The 20,950-nt window shown below is 36.1% G+C and overlaps 1 protein-coding gene across 2 annotated transcripts in view; it reads left to right on the plus strand.

The window, feature by feature from the left end:
* The window catches only part of ccdc57 (coiled-coil domain containing 57), a 44,644-nt gene extending 25,743 nt beyond the window's left edge, over nt 1-18,901 (plus strand). For both annotated transcript variants that reach the window (XM_062056437.1, XM_062056438.1), the window contains exons 12-20: nt 1,799-1,891; nt 6,447-6,720; nt 6,848-7,012; nt 9,095-9,177; nt 9,874-10,090; nt 10,611-10,711; nt 13,764-13,880; nt 14,422-14,575; nt 15,265-18,901. In XM_062056437.1, the coding sequence (XP_061912421.1) occupies nt 1,799-1,891; nt 6,447-6,720; nt 6,848-7,012; nt 9,095-9,177; nt 9,874-10,090; nt 10,611-10,711; nt 13,764-13,880; nt 14,422-14,575; nt 15,265-15,476 (1,416 nt within the window). In that variant the 3' untranslated portion in view covers nt 15,477-18,901. The remainder of the gene's footprint in view (nt 1-1,798; nt 1,892-6,446; nt 6,721-6,847; nt 7,013-9,094; nt 9,178-9,873; nt 10,091-10,610; nt 10,712-13,763; nt 13,881-14,421; nt 14,576-15,264) is intronic.
* The last annotated feature ends 2,049 nt before the right edge of the window (nt 18,902-20,950 follow it).

The following is a 20,950-nucleotide window of genomic DNA, read 5'->3' on the forward strand; positions in this document are numbered from 1 at the left end:
TTATTGATAAGTGAGATTGTATCTTGAAGAGAAGAATGTGGATTTTGTAAGAAAAGTAATACATCATCAGCATAAAGGCTTATTTTATGATGAACGGTTGCGGTATGGATGCCTTTAATATTTGCATGCTGTCGAATTGCGGTTGCAAGAGGTTCAATAAATATAGCAAACAGTGACGGAGAAAGTGGACACCCTTGCCTTGTGCCCCTCATAAGATTAAACCTTGGGGAGATTTGGCTATTCGTTCTAACCGAGGCTGTAGGGAAACTACATAGGACCTTGATCCATTCTATAAATGAGTCTCCAAATCCAAATTTCTGTAGAGTAGCTAAAAGAAAATTCCAATTCACTCTATCAAATGCCTTTTCAGCATCTAATGAAACAACAGCTGTTTTTAAATTATGAATAACAGAATAGTCTATCACATTGAGTAGACGGCGAACATTGTTGGACGATTGTCTCTCTTTGATGAAACCTGTTTGATCAGGATGTACTATATATGGAGTGACTTTTTCTAATCTTTGAGCTAATACTTTGCAGATAATTTTAAGATCAGCATTAATCAGGGAGATTGGCCAGTAACTGGATGGAAGTGTTGGGTCTTTATCAGGTTTTAGCAAGAGACTGATTGTGGCAGAGTTCATATTTGGAGGAAGGAATGAGTTTTCTTTAATCTCTAAAGCCATTTTTGTAAATATCGGAGCTAGCAGTGACCAGAATGTTTTGTAGAACTCCACAGGGAACCCATCAGGCCCTGGTGCTTTATTGTTTGGCATCTGTTGAAGAGCATCGTGAAGTTCATCTACAGAAATAGCAAGATCTAAATTTGATACCTGCCTTGTATTTAATTTAGGTAAGTCTATACCATTGAGAAATGTCTCAATGTCTGAAAGAGATGGGTCAATCTGGGGTGTATACAAGTTTCTGTAAAAGTCTCTAAATATGGAGTTAATTTCCTCAGGAACGTGAGTAATGTTCCCAGCTGAATCCTTAATGGATGGTATGGAGTTTTTTTCTTTGTTTAATTTTAGTTGGTTAGCCAAATATTTGCTTGGTTTATTGTCATGTTCAAATTTATCTAAGCGTAACCTCTGGAGCAGGAATTGAGTTTTCTTATCAATTATTTCTCTTAAATCTAATTTGAGTTTTCTCAGTTCATTCAGAGTATGTTCATTTTGTGAGTTCGCATAAGCTATTTCTAATATTTTTATTTCATTTTCAAGTTCCTGCTCTAGTAAACGTTCCTTTTTTTTCTTGTATGATGAATAAGAAATTATTTTTCCTCGCATAACTACTTTTGCGGCCTCCCAGAGAATGCACGCCGTGATTTCTGGTTGATCATTAAAAGTCTCTTCAGTTTCCAAACGTTAACTGAGTGTTGTTAAAAGGAAAGGCCATGTAACACAGTGGTAAAAATGCCCCTGTGCCAACTTTTTTACAATGTGTTGCTGCCATTAAATTCTAAGTTAATGATTATTTGCAAAAAAAAATTGTGTTTCTCCATTCAAACATTAAATATCTTGTATTTGCAGTGTATTCAGTTGAATATACAGTAAGTTGAAAATGATTTGCAAATCATTCTATTCTGTTTTTATTTAAAATTTACACAACGTGCCAACTTCACTGGTTTTGGGTTCTGTATATTTTTTCAGAATTTTTAACAGATACAGTCATTTGTGAGGGCACTACAATTTCTAGTTACCAACAAGTTTATTGCGTTTGATTTTGTAAAATAAATGAATAAATAAGTAATTTGATAGATAGCCCAATTGGTTTATTGATATATTTACCATATCAGGCAAAGGCGGAGCTCGGTGAGAAGGAAAAAGAACTACGAGGCCTGACTGTCTCGATTCCTTCTGTCAAAAAGGGGCAAGACAATGGAGTACAGGTAAGAATGTATGCATCTTTTTCGCTGAAAACGAATTGAGCCGAGTATGTGCTTATTCTATGTCATGCTTACTGTACTGTATTTCTGTTGCACCTCATGCCCTTCAGTTCTTCCGCTGTGCATTCAGGCCTGTCCAGTTTTAGGCAATGGCCTTTTCCACCAGCACCCTGAGTGTATTCTGGCCTTTCAGCCTGGCTCTTTGCCTCGCCACTCTGCCAGTTGCTTTTAACACCTTTGGAATCAAGGTCATTAAAAGCACCTTCTCAAATAACACTTAAAGGTTGGGATAAAAGCCAACTGTATTCACTGAATTCCTGTAAGTTTAGGGTGTCCCTGAAGTCTGGACACAGTATTACACAATTACTGTACTAAAAGAAAATTCACATTTTAAATTTAGTTTATATAATATACATAATACAATATAAATTTAAAAAATTATTTGTATTTATGTGTGTTTATATTGTTATACTGTATATTATATATTTGTGTTTAATTTGTATTATTTTTAATTATGTAATTTTTCATTTATATTTTATATTTATTAATTCATTATTGATTAAACTAACAAATTGTAGAATGTATGTATATTATTTATTTGCATCATATGTCCATACTTTAGAAACAAATAATGAATTCCTGCTGCCCTGCTCTACTTCTTCTCCTCTTATTTGCTCTGTGGAGCAACAACTCCATTCAAGACCTCCTCCTGCCGGCCGCACCTTGAAACAGCATCCTCAATGGGGAAAAAAGCAACACACTCAAAATAATTGCTCAACAAACCAAACAGTTTGATATGGTAAATAACATAGACGCAGATACGAACTTCTTCCACACAATTGGCAGCTACTGTCAATTTTACACAAAGGATCAATACAATATGAACATAAATATTCACTTTAACAGTAGGAGCATGTACATCAAATTTGACAGTATTAAACAACACTTGAGACAATTTTAATGATACCTTTAAAGAAATAATGATCTCAGAAAACTGGATAGATGCAGAAAAGGGTTTAGACTTTAAAATAGATGGATATGAACCTAATTACATTAACAGAAATAATTAAAGTGAAAGCAGTGTATGTGGAAAAACATCTTAGCTATAAAGTTGTACAAAAAAATTATTACTTGCTATTGATAACACACTAGAATGCATTATTATAGAAATTTGTCAGAAAAGACTAAAAATGTGTTAGTAAGCTCGATATATCGAGCATCAAAATCAAGTATAGAGACATCACGGACTGGGTCAAAGCCGCTTTTACAGATGACCAAAATGTATTTTTTTTATGTGGAGACTTCAACATTGATCTTCTGAATCCAAACAAGCAGAAAACAATCTATGAAGATACAATATACAGTATGAGCCCATATCCAAAAAGCACTAAAGCAAGCAGAATAACAACATAGTGCCACTCTAATCGACAATAATTGACAACACAAAGAGTGGTCTGTACATTTGTGATATTATTGATCATCTTACGTTCTTCATTATTTACAAGAACTATAGAGAGAGAAACAGAGAAATTAAGAAATCATACAAATGATTAAACACATAGAAAATAGTGATGGCCTTTTAGAACGATTTAAGAGAATAAACATGGGAACAAGTATATAATACAACTGGATGATGTTGACAAAGCTAATGAACATTGTGTGCATGACACTGTATAATTAAAACTGTCCACTGAGACTAGTCACTTAAAAGAAGAGAAAGAAAAAAACGACCCATCCATTCATCCATTTTCTGCCGCTTGTCTCGTTCGGGGTCGCGGGGGTGCTGGAGCCTATCTCAGTGATTGGCAACGATAAATTGGCCCTAGTGTGTGAATGTGAGTGTGAATGTTGTCTGTCTATCTGTGTTGGCCCTGCGATGAGGTGGCGACTTGTCCAGGGTGTACCCCGCCTTCCGCCCAAATGCAGCTGAGAAAAAAACAACCATGAGTGACAAAAGCATTGCAGAATGCTAGTAAAAAGAAAAACTCGTTAAAAAAAAAATTGGTAACACTTTAGTATGGGGAACATATTCTACCATTAATGAGTTGCTTATTAACATGCAAATACTTAATTTAGAGTAGTGGCAGAGGGGTTAGTGCGTCTGCCTCACAATACGAAGGTCCTGAGTTCAATCCCGGGCTCGGGATCTTTCTGTGTGGAGTTTGCATGTTCTCCCCATGACTGCGTGGGTTCCCTCCGGGTACTCCGGCTTCCTCCCACCTCCAAAAATATGCACCTGGAGATAGGTTGATTGGCAACACTAAATTGGCCCTAGTGTGTGAATGTGAGCATGAATGTTGTCTGTCTATCTGTGTTGGCCCTGCGATGAGGTGGAGACTTGTCCAGGGTGTACCCCGCCTTCCGCCCGAATGCAGCTGGTATAGGCTCCAGCGACCCCGAAAGGGACAAGCTGTAGAAAATGGATGGATGGATGGACACTAGGGGAACATATAAGGGTTAGGGTTAAGGTTAGGGTTAGGGTTACTAATAAGCAATAATTCTGAGGTTATTGAGGGAAGACTCTTAGTTAATGGCTTACTGGTTGTATAATAAGGCCATGCAGAATAAAGCATTAATAAGGACCTAATAATGACTAATTAAGAGCCAATATGTTACTAATTGGCATGTTAATAAGCAACTAATTAATGGTGAATATATGTTCCCCATACTAAAGTGTTACCCACAACTTTAATAAACAAAGAGCAATAGAAGTTAAAAAATATATATAAATTGTATTAAAAAAATGCAATGGAAAGCAGAATATCCTCAATACTTTGTAAATGGAGATCTTAAAAAGGATCATATGGAAGAACTTTAGGGACTATTTCGTAAACATTCGACCAAGCCTGGAAGAAAAACAAAACACGGTTACCAGAAAACATTTTTTCTCAACAAGGGAGGAGAAACACAATTTTTGAAATAAACACATTATAAAACATTTGCATGCATGCATGACATTAAGAGCATTTAGTACATCGATATGTAGACATTAGAACGGTATGGCATCAGAGGGCTGGTCTTAAACTGTGTAAGAAGCAATAACCAACAGGAAGCAATATGTGAAGCTATAGGTGAACGCACGTCTACAACGCTAAATATATCTAGCACCTCAGGGATCAACACTGGGGCCAAAACTGTCCAATCTTTATATAAACAACATTTGTAATGTTATAAAGGACTTAAAGTTAGTATTATTTTCTGACGATACGACTGTGTTTTGTTCAAGACAGAAGACACCGAAGATAATACAAATAACAACTGAAGAAATGTACAAATTAAAGTGATGGTTTGACAAAAACAGACAAAATTTGACTCTTAATAAAACTAAAATTATGCTATTCGGTAACAGTAGAAGAGAAAGTCAAACACAAATACAAATAAAGGGAGTAGACATTGAAAAAGTAAAAGAAGACACATTTTGAGGTGTAATAGATGATAAAATGAACCAGAAATCTCATATAAAAATATACAACATGAGGTGGCAAGAAATATGTCAATAATAAATAAAGTTAAGGATGTATTGGACCAAAAATCACTCCATATTCTCTACTGCTCACTAGTGTTACCATATCTGAGTTATTGTGCAGAAATATGGGGAAACAACAAAGGTACACTTCTTACACTAATCGTGTTACATAATAGGTCAGTTAGACTAATACATAATGTTGGATATAACGAACAGTCAAACCCTTTATTTTTTTATTCAAAATATTGAAATTGAAAGATTTAGTGCATTTCAAACAGCTAAATTGATGTACAAACCAAACTATAACCAGATACCCAAGAATGTACAACAATTATTCTCAACAAAAGAGGAGAATTATAACTTTAGAGAAAAATCTAATTTAAAACATTTGTTTGTACGAATACGAACATCATCAGTATGTGGGATTAAATTATGGAATGGATAAGCAAGGAAGTCAAACAATGTACTAATATGATCCAGTTTAAGAAACTGATCCATCTCAAAGTGTTTACAAAGTACAAAGAAGAAGATTTGAAACTTTATTGAAAAAAAAAAAAGATCTTATTCATGTCATTATGTGAATTAAAACCTATTTAATTATTTATTGAGAACAGTAAGTGAACAAATGTGTTAGTAATTGTTCAGAAACTGAAAAGGCGTAGGATTAAACAAGATGTTCTTCTTCCTACTCCTTTTCGGACATGCTGTAATGGGAAACTGGAAATATGTGATGTACAATATTTTCGCTGTATGTGGAATTATACTATGGAATTGATTTGGTAGGGAATTTAAGCAATGTATGAAGTATAAGTAAATTGATGGATTGAATAAATGTTCTGCTATATGTGATCATGTGATGATCACTATCCATACCTAGTGTCTAATAAATTCAATCAATATAAAATGCGTATAAAAAGGTTGAAAACTCCCATGTACTTATAAATGCATTACCAGGATTAAAAATGTATCGAGTCTTAAAGACAATGCCTTTTTGTTCCCTTAGTTTCTTATTTTATTTTATTTTTAGAATATGCAGCAGGCCAATCCAATTTTGTTGACACCCCTGGTTGACAGTATATTATTTACCAACAGGGCCTCATGCCAAGGACGGACGTTCAAACATCTGAGGAGATACGTTCCCTAATGGAGCAAAACAACATGTTGCGATCTGTGGTTAGCCAGATGAGAAAAAATATGGAGGATCTCAGTGATCTCCAACAACATCCTCAGCCCACGCTTCAGAACTACTCCACTGATGCTATGAAACCCTGCGAAGCCCCCGCTGCTACCTCCATCACCTCCGCAACTGAACCTCTTGCCAAGCATTCTGACATCTCTGCCAACACCATCCCAGTAGATGTATCAGGTCTCTGTCACAGAAACATAAGTGATGATTTGGAAATGTTACCCAGAAAGTCCAGTCAGCAAGCCAAACATTAATCACTGCATGTATACGGACGAACGACACTAACCTTTTCATTTCTCTTTTCCAGACCACACTGAGGCTCTGAAGCAGGAGGCCCTGTCGAGGGCTCATTGCAGACGACTTGAGAGGAAGCTGCAAGGTGCTTCAGGGCTCTTGAACCAAGTTCCTGCTGAGTCCTTGGTCCACACATCTTTAGGCAAACCGCATCCACATGACAATGGATGTAAGACAGGTAGTTTTTAATTCAATACTGTGGACATTATCCAAAGTCACATTTCATATAATGTGTACAGCTCCACTAATGGACATTGGTGTGTTACTTTCAATACAGCTCCACTAATGGACAATGGAGTGTTACTTTCAAAGGCAAAATTAAAGTATTGCTAGAAACATAATTTTATATGTGACTTTATTGTATTATATGTATAGTACATGTTCCAAAAAGAAAAAAGCATAAAACACCACCAGAATTAGAGATATTACAAGTCAAAGTGATGAAGCTTAGTGTTACGCTCATGACTTGGTGTAACTAAACATTACCCTATAAGATGAAGGCAATTGCATTTTATTGATATTTGAAATGTTTTTAATGTTTATAAATGAATATTTAAATATACTAAATGTAAAAAAGGGATTAAATATTCAAAATAAGATCAATAAATGAAATCTAGTTTGGTTACGCCATCATGAGCGCAACACAAGGTTGTAAAAGTTTCAACTACAATTCTAAATAAGATGTCAAAAGCAAACTGAAATCAAATACACACAGCTTAAAGATTGATCAATACCTATTTAAATTTAGTAATACATAAATATGATGATTTATCAAAATATAAAAGAAATATACCTGAACAGAACGCTCATGATGGTTACACCAAAAAGTAACGCTATGAATCGCGTTTTTCCAAGTTTTTGGGACATTTTTATGCTATTTCCAAGTATCTCCTTTTTATTATCGTTGATTTTAAATGGTCAAACTAATGCATATTATATATGCATGCCCTATTAAACAAAAAAAAGTCATATTTATTTTGATTGTTACATTTTGAAGTACATTTGTGCAGGTGGGTGCGAATGTACCCATTACCAGAGCTGTACGTATACTGTATATAAAGTATGATACAGTGTACTTTTTAGGGCATCTTTAGTTGTCATTTTATGGAACTGCATTGGACTTTAGGCAAAACACCAGGAAATAATCTGAAATATGGAATTATATTATTGACCATCTAACAAAATGAGTTCAGATATCATAGGTTAAATGGAAACTCTACCAGACATACTGTAATTATTAAAAGACAAAATACAGTGTCATTTAGTGTAACGATTGTACTCACGTGAAACATGAACTCAATGTGCCATTACATTTCTGCATTCCTTGGATTCACACGAGTGCGCAGATGCAGCTAGTGGGTGTGAATGGATTCCAATGGAGATCACGTCTCACCAGATCACCAGCTTAACATAGCAACCTTTCTCAGCGTTTTTTGCCTGTTTCAAAAACGTTTTACGCTTTTATAATAAGCTATCTTAGACACTCTGAAAATACTTTTAAGCCAAAATCATTTCCACAGGGGATAAAAGTGCATGTGCGGCATTCAGTTGACTTGTTGCTAGGAATACGCTGTATTTGACCTCCATCTGCTTGTATCCAAAGCGATGTGACGTCATGTGCAACCCAGCAATTTTGAAGTACCGGTAGCATAGTGACAAAAGTGGTGCGCATGTAGCTCTAAAAAATATATTTAAAAACTATTGACCCTAAAGAAAAACACATTGGCCAGTAATTATTTGTTTGGTGTTTTTTTAATTGTATTTAAAAAAAACGTATTTAACCAATACATTGTTTCTATTCTCTTTTATTTTATTATGTATGTAATGAATAATAAAATAAAATAAAGTAGTCTGCCATTCACAACTATAATTGCCATTAATTGACTATGAAAACAATTATGTTAACCAGGAATTGTTTTTTTGTAATTTAAGAAAACACTGGATACACAGTAAATCAGAATCAGAATCATTTTATTGCCATTGTTTGAGAACGGGTTCACAAACTAGGAATTTTTCTTGGTGCAATCGAGCAACATAAAACACATATAAACATATAAATGTCTAACTTACTTAAAATTGTAAATGAAAAATGTAGTATATTTGTCTCTATTGTAGTCAAGTATATTCAAGTACTTAGCATATCTTGACTTGCACTGGATGGGTTTTAGTGTGTTCTCTAAACACAACTGTGAAGAATATCAAAGTGGCTGCATCCTTTAGAATGAATCCTATTTTTTCCTGTAATGGTTTACATTCTCAGGTCACTGTTTGGAGAAGCACGCAGACAACACGTTTTTGAGGAAACAGCTGGTGAGGGGGCTACATGCAAACGCCAGCGATCAGGTAGTGGAAAAAACAAGTAACTATGGTACAGTGTATTAAGTGACCGGTGTTATTCTGTTCGCCAGAGAAATATCATATCGTGTAGTTACCACGGCTAAAGATATTATGCTTTTGTTTGTTAGTTAGCAGGATTATACCATTACCACTTGAAAGAGGGGTGTCGAAAGGGTAGCCCAGGGGTTATTTGAGGTTATTTCACAGAACTCTTTAACACATTTTGCCAGAAAAAGATATAATCACATGTACATGGTCTACTCTACACAATCATGGCCTGAAAGTAAAAAGGGAGCCTTTGATGCTTCCTGTAAATGTGAACATGTAAGTAACTCTGCTACTGAATAAGAATAATTAAGCTTCTTGTTCAGTGGGTTTTGTGGTAGAAGAATTATACTTTGCAGCGATGGAGTGGTTAAGTGCTAGTTTTAAATGGTTTGTGGCATTTGTGTTTTGTTTTATGAAGTCATTTATGGCTCGCGTCTGGTGTGCAACTTGAGTGGATGGTCCTTGATGATTTTTGTGCCCACTGTCATGGTTAACATGCTCGCAACATTTGGGGCAAGAACTGTGAATTAATTTTCCCTTTTTATTATTACTATTATTATTACTTTTTTCCTGCATTTTCCTTGATTTTGCTGCAATTTTGTGCAATTCCAAGTAAGACTTGTGAAGACCTTTTGTCACTGTCTGTCCTTCTAGACTGCTCTGGTACAACATCTCCAACATGAGAATCCCTACCAGCAACAACTCACCTCATCTCTGACGGTTGGCGCTGCATCCCCAAGGAACAACGCCGAGGTGCGTGCCAGGCTGAAACAGGCAGTTTGTCACATTCTCCAACTGAGCCAGGAGAAGCAACAGCTTATACAGATGGGCAACTGCCTGCGTGCCCGCATCACCACTGCAGCGCGACAGGGTACAGTAAGAAGCTTGCATTCAGTCACGTAGTGGTATATTAAACAATGGTATAATCGGATCTTGCATCTGGTTGTAATCTCCTAGTTCTTGCACTACTTGCAGAAACTCATGTTGTCTCGCGTGGATCATTATTTCTAGATTACCTGAAAAGACGAATGGTTAGAAAATAGGATTATGCTCTCTCGGTCACACGTATAACATCATTACAAATTACCTTTGAAAGTTATTTCTTTGACTAAGTCGTAAGAATCCAGAGCCATTTAAAGTAAAATGATGTGCGATATACGCTCTACAATGCAAGTGGAACACATGGAAGACATTTGTGATGTTTTGTTTTATTTACAAAATGCTACAAATTATTGGCAAAGATGATACATTGTACATGGTAAATGTATTTTAAATTTTTAAAAAAAGAACTCAGGACACATTTTACCACATCTTAAGTCTTGTCAGTTTTTAAGGGTGAAAAGCTAAAGTGGGGTATGAGTCTTGAGTCAGTCCTCTTGCGTGTCATGCAGATTCATTTAAGGAAAACAGAGATTGTGTTATGGTGGAACAAGAACGTCAACATGACCGACTTTCTGCTCTGGAGGAACTACAGTACAAGCTCACCACACAGGTACACTTTTCTCTTTTTTTACAGTTTTTTCACCGGTGTTTGCAACTTTTTCGACAATAATGCCTGCGTCTTGACTCATTTTAAGTATATGTTTTACTGCTTTACACTGACTACTCTTAATTAAGTTATATATATTAGGTTAAATTATATAGTTTTGTCCCTTGAGAAGAATATGTGAGTGGTTTCCACAATCAAGAGGTGAATTTTCATGAGCATTATTTAGCTGTGACTGCAATAATGTAAGATAGCAATGTCACTAAACTGTATGTCTGTATGTGCAATTAAATATAAATCGGATACATTTTTTTATCAATGGTGTTATAGCTTTATGTGATGTAGAAATATATCACATCATACAGACAGCTGTGTCTTTTATTGTGACTATCATGTAGCTGAATGAGGTAACAAAAAATACTACAAGCAAAAGTTAAACTTATCATATATTTTATTAAAATTTAAGCCAATATATAGCATATTACCTAATAAATTGTGCAAGTGCCGAGTACAGCTGGGATAGGCTCCAGTACCCAATATAAGATTGATGAATGGAAGTGCAGCTGTACCTAAATAATATTTTAATGTTTGTTTTTTTACAATTTGAAGTGAAGTAAGTTATATTTATATAGCTAGTGACTAAAATCACTTTACATAGTGAAAGCCATTATCTAAGTTACATTTAAACCAGTGTGGGTGGCACTGGGAGCAGGTGGGTAAAGTATCTTGCCCAAGGACACAACGGGAGTGACTATGATGGCGGAAGCGGGAATCGAACCTGGAACCCTCAGGTTGCTGGCACGGCCGCTCTACCATACTTTTAATTTCATTTTAATTTCCAATAAGCTACTTGATACTTTTCATGTTGTTTCCACACCCAATGGCTGCTAGAAGTACAATTTTGCAAAATGTATTTTGAACTACCGGTACACATTTTATATGTGCATTGTTCGTTATAAGATTGGTTCATTATGCATGTATTACATTTTACACACAAAAAATAAACCATTTTCCTAGTTTTAAGATTTTATGTGATTTTAGGCCCAATTTAATACACTATATGCATTTTAATTTAATGCACTGTTAATGCATTATATCGAAATGAGAGAGAACTCTACTATCACATGTGGGAGACTATATTAAAAAAGGAAACCAACTGAAGCAAGATAAATAGTTTTTAAAGTAAAATATATTTTTTATTAAGCTACACCATAAGCATTTTTTAAAAATTAACTTGACTTTACTTTGGTCAGGAATGGCTTTAATGTACTTAATACTAGACCAGTGGTGGTCATAATGAATATACTTTTCATTTTCGTCTAGTCAAACCAGATTTCGGAATAAAAGATGGAGTATTTTACCTTCACAAGGTCCTAATGCAGCGTTTCTCAAAGTGCGGGGCGCGCCCCACTGGTGGGGAATAGAGACATGACAGGTGGGGCGCGAGGAACGGGAGGAAATTTCACTTTGATTTTTTTTATTTTTTTATTATTATATTCTTTGATATTTTTTTTTTACTATGCTTTCATTTTCTATACACACTGGAAATCACTTTGTGATTCTGTCTGTGAAATCCGCTATACAGATAAATGTAAATTACTTATTTTTCCTGTATGCTTTACATTTCTAGGTAGGAGCGAAAGTTTGACAGACAGCAACAGTAACTAATGGGGGCGGGGCTAAGCGGAAGCTTTGTGAATGGCGAGTCACTGTGCGAGGATTTGCTGTTTTGCAAATACATAAAAAATAGAGCCACTGCTGATGAGCTGTTAAAGATAATGGACAGTTTCCTCAAAGAACACGACCTTAAATGGGAAAACTGTGTGGGCTTTTGCTCCGATGGCGCGCATGGCAAAGTCAAGAAACGGGCTGCAGGCTCTAATAAAGAGGGTTGCGCCAAATGCGCATTGGACACAATGTGTCATTCACCGGGAAACACTCGCGTCAAGGCAGCTCAGCCCCGAATTCAATGAGGTTTTAACAGTGGCAGTGTCAAGCCTGCAACCCCGATTTGAAAAGCTGTGCAGTGCAAAACAGGCTCATTGCAGCCACTAATGCTGGAGTACTGTAAAACTCATGTTCACTTGCCCTGTCCTCCTTTTTTTGGCAAAGATTGCAAAGTGGCACTTTTATTTTCATTTATTATTGAACTTGATGCAAGTTATTTGATTTGTTATTGAACTTGATGCCAGTTATAACACTTTTATTTGATTTATTATTGAACTTGATGCAAGTTATAACACTTGTTTTGATTTATTATTGAACTTGATGCAAGTTATGACACTTGTTTTATTTATTATTGAACTTGATGCAAGTTATAACACTTTTATTTGATTTATTATTGAACTTGATGCAAGTTATAACACTTTTTTTGATTTATTATTGAACTTGATGCAAGTTATAACACTTTTGTTTTATTTATTATTGAACTTGATGCAAGTTATAACACTTTTGTTTTATTTATTATTGAACATGATGCATGTTATTTGATTTATTATTGAACTTGATGCAAGTTATAACACTTTTATTTGATTTATTATTGAACTTGATGCAAGTTATAACACTTTTTTTTATTTATTATTGAACTTGATGCAAGTTATAACACTTTTTTTTATTTATTATTGAACTTGATGCAAGTTATAACACTTTTGTTTTATTTATTATTGAATTGATGCAAGTTATTTTATTTGATATTGAACTTGATGCAAGTTATACCACAACTGCACAGTTATTTTATTTATTATTTAACTTGATTTTATTTTATGTTATTGAGTTTGAATGTATAAAACTTGATGTTAGTTGATGTTCGATAAATTTGAAAATGTTAAGCTTGGCATTAGCGTTCTGTTGGGGTGATGGGGGCAGGTGGGGCTTGAAAACTCCCCCTTGTCCAAAGTGGGGGATGACAAAAAAAGTTTGAGAACCACTGTCCTAATGAATGTCGTGGCAGATCAGTCAGTGTACAGCATTGTATGGAGCGGATGTTGGTTGTGTACTATATCACCAGAGGTCGCTGTTGTCCCATTCATCTACTATATACTGTATTCGTGTCTCCAAGGAGCTTCAGTATGCAGTAAGACAGATGGCTTGCAGGGCTTTTGAAGGCACAGGGCCTCCCATAAAAGGAGATGACGATGATCGATCCAGAGGGCACAACACCCCTGATGAGTCTGAGGTAAAAGTTTAAATATCAAATCGAGATTTGATTTCATTTGTGAATACCGTGGAACACATCCATCAATTTTCTATGATACTTGCCCCTAAACATGGTCAACCTCTGATTAGTTTGGATTCTGTAACATATTTTCGTATAAAAAGTAGGAATTTTGAAATAAATAATACATTAAAACAGTCTGTTTTCGGGTCAAAATGTCTCCCATCGTAAAACATTTTAGCATTGTTTACTGTCATACACATTTTAAAAATATCAAACCACTGATGATAAGAATCAGTGCTTCCGCTACCATTATATGTGGTGCCACCCACCATCATCGCAATAATTATAATCCATCCATCCCTCTTTTTTCTACCGCTTGTCCCTTTCGGGGTCGCGGGGGGTGTTGGAGCTTATCTCAGCTGCATATTATTATTAATTTAAAGAGTGTGCATGTTTGCGCTTATTTATCAATCCCTCAAAAATATTTTTCAAATTCCATATTGTAAGATTAATTTCTGGTGTAGTCATTTTCAATTTAACCTCGGCTCTTTTTCCTCAGACATCTAAAATGTCAGATGTAAGTTCTTCGGTCAACCAACTACAGAACTCGTTGGAGGTGAAGATGCAGTCCAGTTCAGACGACACTCTACCATCGTTGAAAGCAATCTGGGAAATACTGGACCATGGACTCAGTTCATCCATACACTCAGAGGGTAACCACATTTGTGTCTTTAGGTAGAACCATTGAGATAAATACACTTAATTATAATGTAACTAAAACTAGCAGCAACGTACAGTTTATTTTACATGAAACCCCCAGAATATGATTTGTTCTTGCACTAAACTTATTTGCCATGGCAGAACATAGTTGAAGTCATTTTTTTAATGGAGGGATGTGATTCAAAGTGGATGTAACATACGTAAGATCAGAACAAAACAGTGTTTTAACACTCGCTGGTACTTTATCAGACTCACACCCAGGGACCAGACAAATACTCATGTCTGGTTAATTAGTGTACCATAGATCATACACAGGAGCACTTTTAGATTGTTTCTTGAGTTCTGTCATGAGAAACAATAGAATAGTTCAAAGAATAAATACAAGTATTTCATTGCACCATAACCACACTCTTCTTAGAAAGAGTTGTTCTAAAATGTTCAATGTTTTTAGAATAGATACAAAGTAAATGCAGTGCAGTATCCCAGCCAGACAAGTGAGGTCTTGCTTTATGTGGAGTTCAGTTATCACGGGGTCTTGTTGGGTCACAGGGTTGCTGTCCCAATTTTTTTTTTTTTTTTAATGATCCTGGAGTTGTTTTGGGGAATTACCCTAAATTAGTCCCAATTGATTTTCTGCCATTAATGATCTTGAGTATAATGCCACTCTTATGTCTGCATCCAGGTGAAAGTGAACTGAACAGGATCAGGGCAACTAAGCCCGGCAGTGTTGGAGTGATGGTTTCTGGTACCAGAGCTCCCATCCACAGACATCGCCCAACTGCGTTCCAGCAGAAGAGGAAACCTTACAAAGCAGCGTTTAACCCTGCAAAGTACACTACACATGAAGGCCCTGATAAAATCAGTAGGATCAGGAACTATAATGTTAAAGACTGACATACATTTAAAATCTTTATGGTAATTGTGTGACCTGTCCCGCTGATGGTTTGAGGTGAATTCCATTCAGCTTTTGCTGTGCACCAGCACAACTGGCTATAATATAACCTACAGAACACAGTGCTGCCACCACCACGATTAGTGTTCTTATAAGTTTGAAACGGTGATGGCCAAATAGATCAATCTTTTTCTCTTCTGACCATGAACATTCTATCCACAAAGCATCTGGCTTGTACATGAGGGCAGCTGCACATTTCAGTCGAGCTTCAAGGTATCGATTGCAAAGCAGTTACTAAGTTGTTGATTCATCACTCTCTCAGTCCGTGGTAAAACTGTAGTATAACTGTTTACTGTGAACTTTCTTATTGCAGAAGTTTCCATTTCATGGCAGGCTTTAGTTTTGACAAATCCTTTGTTCTTAGGATATCAAATTTCCTTTTACCTGAGGGTGACACTCTATGGGTCTCTTCCAGACCTTGGCACGTCCAAATAACATATGTATGATTGTTTAACTGATGAACTTTGAATCTGCAGTTGTTAAGAATAATGTTTCAAAGAAAAAAAATGTGATACTAGCAAAAACAGGATGTTTTGGTTAAACATTACAAACACTGAAAAAATGTATTGATCAACCTACATCACAGCAGTGTTAAGGCAAAGACACTCCTACACAAACACTTAGACTACAATTGTGGTTTTAGGCAAGCGATTACTAAAATATTAATTTTGGCATTAACTTTAGATCTTCACTGAGTCTTTTGGACTTTCACATTGTTCTGAGTTGAGTTATGGTCGATCCAATCCAACAAATCCCTTTAAACTACCAAAGTCTAGACTATCAGCTACAGTCAATCATGACCCCTTACAAGGAATCAGTCGACCTTGCTCTTGTCAAGTTAAAAGACATCATGGAAACCCAGGCATGGCTTATAAGATTTTGGTGTCTTGAATGTGTGTATTTATGACACTTTTTAAATTACAGAAAATCCCAAATAAACTTAGTTATGCACTTAATTCTTGTTTTTAAAAATCATTGAAAATGATGCTGTAATATACAGTAATTTAAGAACCGTTCAAATAAATCATGAAGGGATATTGACTGCATTATAGGTCTGACTGGACCTGTATGGAGTTAGACAGATGTGGACAAGGATTCAAGGGAAAAAGAAGCAGTGGCTATGGGTCAAGTGCAAGGATCCTTGCTGGGTTCACATATCAGCAGCATGGCATGGCCTGTTGTTTTGGAGACACTGATGTGTGTTTTGGTACATCTAATCCCTTGTAAAGAATAATATATCTGATTGTAATCGCAAGTTTAAGATACTTTCAATAGTTAAAGAATAATACAAAGGTAAAATTCTTAAAAAGGAGGAACTAGCCTTAGATATTAATATTTGTAAATTATAATAATTTTAAGTAGCTACACATCCCTTTGACAAAAATTATCTTATTGATGTAAGGAATCACTCAAGCGTCTCCCTCTTCATCACTTATTTTTCCTTGGACTGGCGCCCACCTTCATGAACACTTTTTGACCATGGACTCTTTGTCCTATTAAACTTACCGGCTCTTTTGGTATAAAGAGAACGAAGAATTATTCATCGGAACTAACTTTTGGCAGAAGCTCGCTCTTGTGCAGGCATCCGCTCGTGGTGCTTACGTGCGTAATCAACAATGTTTTTGCGGAGTGAGACCAACGCTGTAAAATTGACCTGTGACCTGTTTAAAGAAACACTAGTGAAATTTTCCAGAAGACCCGACCTTTGACTGTTCAACAAAATAATATTGGTGAAGTCTAACAACCTGGAACTTATCCTGGCTCTTCTACTTTCTCCTCCCAATAAAATACAGTTATAAAAGTAAATAATTGCTTTTTACCTTGTATTACTTTTTATGTCTTAGGTTTCGTGTTTTTATTACTAAATTGTATGTCCTTCATGTGTTTTGTTGACTGTGGAAGTGACTTAACTTTCAATTTAGGTATGAAATCACCAACTTACACTAAAATTCGACCATGAGAATGTAACTCATTTGTAACCCAAGAATTAGTCACCCTGCATGAGTAGAGCAGGTGTTGGATTGATAAATAGTTGAAAACTACAATTATGGTATTTGTATATTTGCCTTTTTTCATAAATGGTACCTCAACTTAAGAGTGTTTTGTGATAACAAATGTCACAGTGAATCCCGTAAGATTCGCCAAAACACCTGGGGCCTCATGCACAGAGAGTTGCGTGGCTTTTCTACTAAAAATGGACGTAAGATCAAATTCAGAAAACTGCATACGCAAGCAAAAATTGGGACGTATTAAAGCAGGGGTGTTAAACGTACGGCCCGCGGGCCTGAACAGGTTTAATCCCACCCGCGGCCCCACAAGATGAGTTTGCTAAGTATAAAAATTAGCTGCAATTTTTTTAATGAAAGAAACTGCTGTTCTAAATGTGTCCACTGGATGTTGCAATAGTAATTCAAGTGTGACCCACGTCACACCTGACACTGTATAAAGATGACTTGTCAGCTGACTTTGGGTGCCCTCTTGATTGGCTGCTGCAACTCCAATCAGTGCAAGTGCAAGCAATCAGCTGCTCCTGTTGTGGCTGGCAGCAGACTGATGCAGTATTGACGCACAATACCTTCTTTTATTGTAAATGAGCCACTCAACGGATAAAATAACGAAACAATAAGATGAAAAGACTTAAGTCAGTGCTTCTCAAATATTTTATGATAGCGCAGGTGCAAGCAATCAGCTGCACCTGTTGTGGCTGGCAGCAGATGGCGGCAGACTGATGCAGTATTGACGCACAATACCTTCTCTTATTGCAAATTATCCACTCAACGGATAAAATAACAAAACAATAAGAAGCAAAGACTTAAGTCAGTGCTTCTCCAATATTTTATGATACCCCCTGCGGAAAAAAAGAAAATGTTTTGCGCCCCCCCCCCCCCACACTCTCCACTGTGACTATAAATAGTATAATTTGTCAATAAAATTGTTATAACTATACCTCTGTATAACATTGTAAGCTTATCAAGATAAAAGGAAACAACACACTTGTCTTTCCTCGTCTTCCACCGTGCTTGTGAAGCCAAGTGCTACATTTGCGTCATCGTATTCTGGTACGGCAAAAAAATCATGTTCCCAAAGGTCACACGCGCCCCCTCGCATCGTTCCGCGCCCCCCTCCCCTCCCACGGGGGCCCGCCCCTCTATTTAAGAAGGACTGACTTAAGTCAACATGATCTTTGTAGTTTGGGATCCGTGCTGCGGTCGCAATTGGTTGACGGCGCGATGCGCACCCTGAACTCCATCGTAAAAATGTGTGTTTCTATATTTGTTGTTTGTTCTTTTTTATTTTTTTGCTTTTAAAAAGGATTATTTGTATTGTGTACATTTTCAGAATGTGCTTGTTCTATTGTTGGCCAAAGTAAAACGAAGCAAAGAATCTGAAGTTGTCTTTATTTTGAAGTTATTATGCCATGATTTACCAGTCTGTGCCGACGTGGGAATAGATTTTCCCCTATGCGGCCCCTGAGCTAAAACCACTTCGACACCCCTGTATTAAAGTGTTCGCACACACAAATCCAAACACATTTATTTGTTACATGGCAATCTACTTTAACTGACCGCAGACGTGTGCGTGGCTTGGTACGCCCAGGCCACACACCCTTTTAAATACACAAATCATATTGAAAATATCCATTTGACTGAGAATGGCACGCGCTGTCCAATGAGGACTCAGTGAGAGGTGCGACTTTCTCCTGAGACGGAAAACAGCAGACAGGCGACCATCCATATGATACAGAAAACGTTAAAAGGCTGGATGACTGTGATTCCCCACTATGGCAATACGGTTTATGTAACTTTTAAAAAAAATGTGTTCATACAGTATGCCAGCAGGTTTTGTGAAAATTGTTTTTCATTTAGACATGCCAGTGCTATAAAAAAGGGTTACGAAAGACTTGTTTGATTACTCTGTAAGGACATGTTTCTTAATATTAACAATATATACTAATTTTCCAACCATAGCAAGAAAGAAAGTGAATGTCAAGAACAATGCTTGGAAGAAGAATGAATTGAAGAATAAAGAAATAAATCATCGTCGCCAAGTTGGGAGGAGCAATTTGAGCACATTGAAGCAATTGTGTTGTTTTCATACAACATTTATTGTCTAAAACAGTGGTTCTTAACCTTGTTGGAGGTACCGAACCCCACCAGTTTCATATGCGCATTCACCGAACCCTTCTTTAGTAAAAAAAAAAAAAAAAAAATTCTTCAAGTTCAAGACAAAGTTATATGTTTTTGGTAACACTTTAGTATGGGGAACTTATTTTAAGTAACAAAGACTTAATTTAGAGTTATTTGGACACTAGGGGAACATATTCTAAGAAACAAATACTTAATTTAGAGTTATTTGGACACTAGGGGAACATATTCTAAGTAATAAAGACTTAATTTAGAGTTATTTGGACCTGACTAGGGGAACATATTCTAAGTAACAAATACTTAATTTAGAGTTATTTGGACACTAGGGGAACATATTCTAAGTAACAAAGACTTAATTTAGAGTTATTTGGACACTAGGGGAACATATTCTAAGTAACAAATACTTAATTTAGAGTTATTTGGACACTAGGGGAACATATTCTAAGTAACAAATACTTAATTTAGAGTTATTTGGACACTAGGGGAACATATTCTAAGTAATAAAGACTTAATTTAGAGTTATTTGGACACTAGGGGAACATATTCTAAGTAACAAATACTTAATTTAGAGTTATTTGGACACTAGGGGAACATATTCTAAGTAACGAATACTTAATTTAGAGTTATTTGGACACTAGGGGAACATATTCTAAGTAACAAAGACTTAATTTAGAGTTATTTGGACACTAGGGGAACATATTCTAAGTAACAAATACTTAATTTAGAGTTATTTGGACACTAGGGGAACATATTCTAAGTAATAAGGACTTAATTTAGAGTTATTTGGACACTAGGGGAACATATTCTAAGTAATAAGGACTTAATTTAGAGTTATTTGGTTAGGGTTAGAGGGTTAGGGCCAGGGTTATAATAAGGCCATGCCGAAGAAGGCATTAATAAGTACTTAATAATGACTAGTTAAGAGCCAATATGTTACTAATTTGCATGTTAATAAGCAACTAATTAATGGTGAATATGTTCCCCATACTAAAGTGTTACCATGTATTATTACTGGTGCACAAAATTAACCGTGCATGAACAACACCTTGATTAAGAACAAAACCAACACAGTGCATAAACTCACAACAAATTACACACCTGCAAATCAGTCTGACTTCTGCTGTTGCCATATCCGTAATACACCGATAGGTAGAAGTTTTTATTTACACGATGAGTCGGGTGTGTCTTGACCTCCGCCGAACCCCTGAGGCCGACTCACCGAACCCATAGGGTTCGATCGAACCCTGGTTAAGAACCACTGGTCTAAAAGT

The sequence above is a fragment of the Entelurus aequoreus genome, linkage group LG08, assembly GCF_033978785.1.
Source record: "Entelurus aequoreus isolate RoL-2023_Sb linkage group LG08, RoL_Eaeq_v1.1, whole genome shotgun sequence".
NCBI classification, from domain to species: Eukaryota; Metazoa; Chordata; class Actinopteri; order Syngnathiformes; family Syngnathidae; genus Entelurus; species Entelurus aequoreus.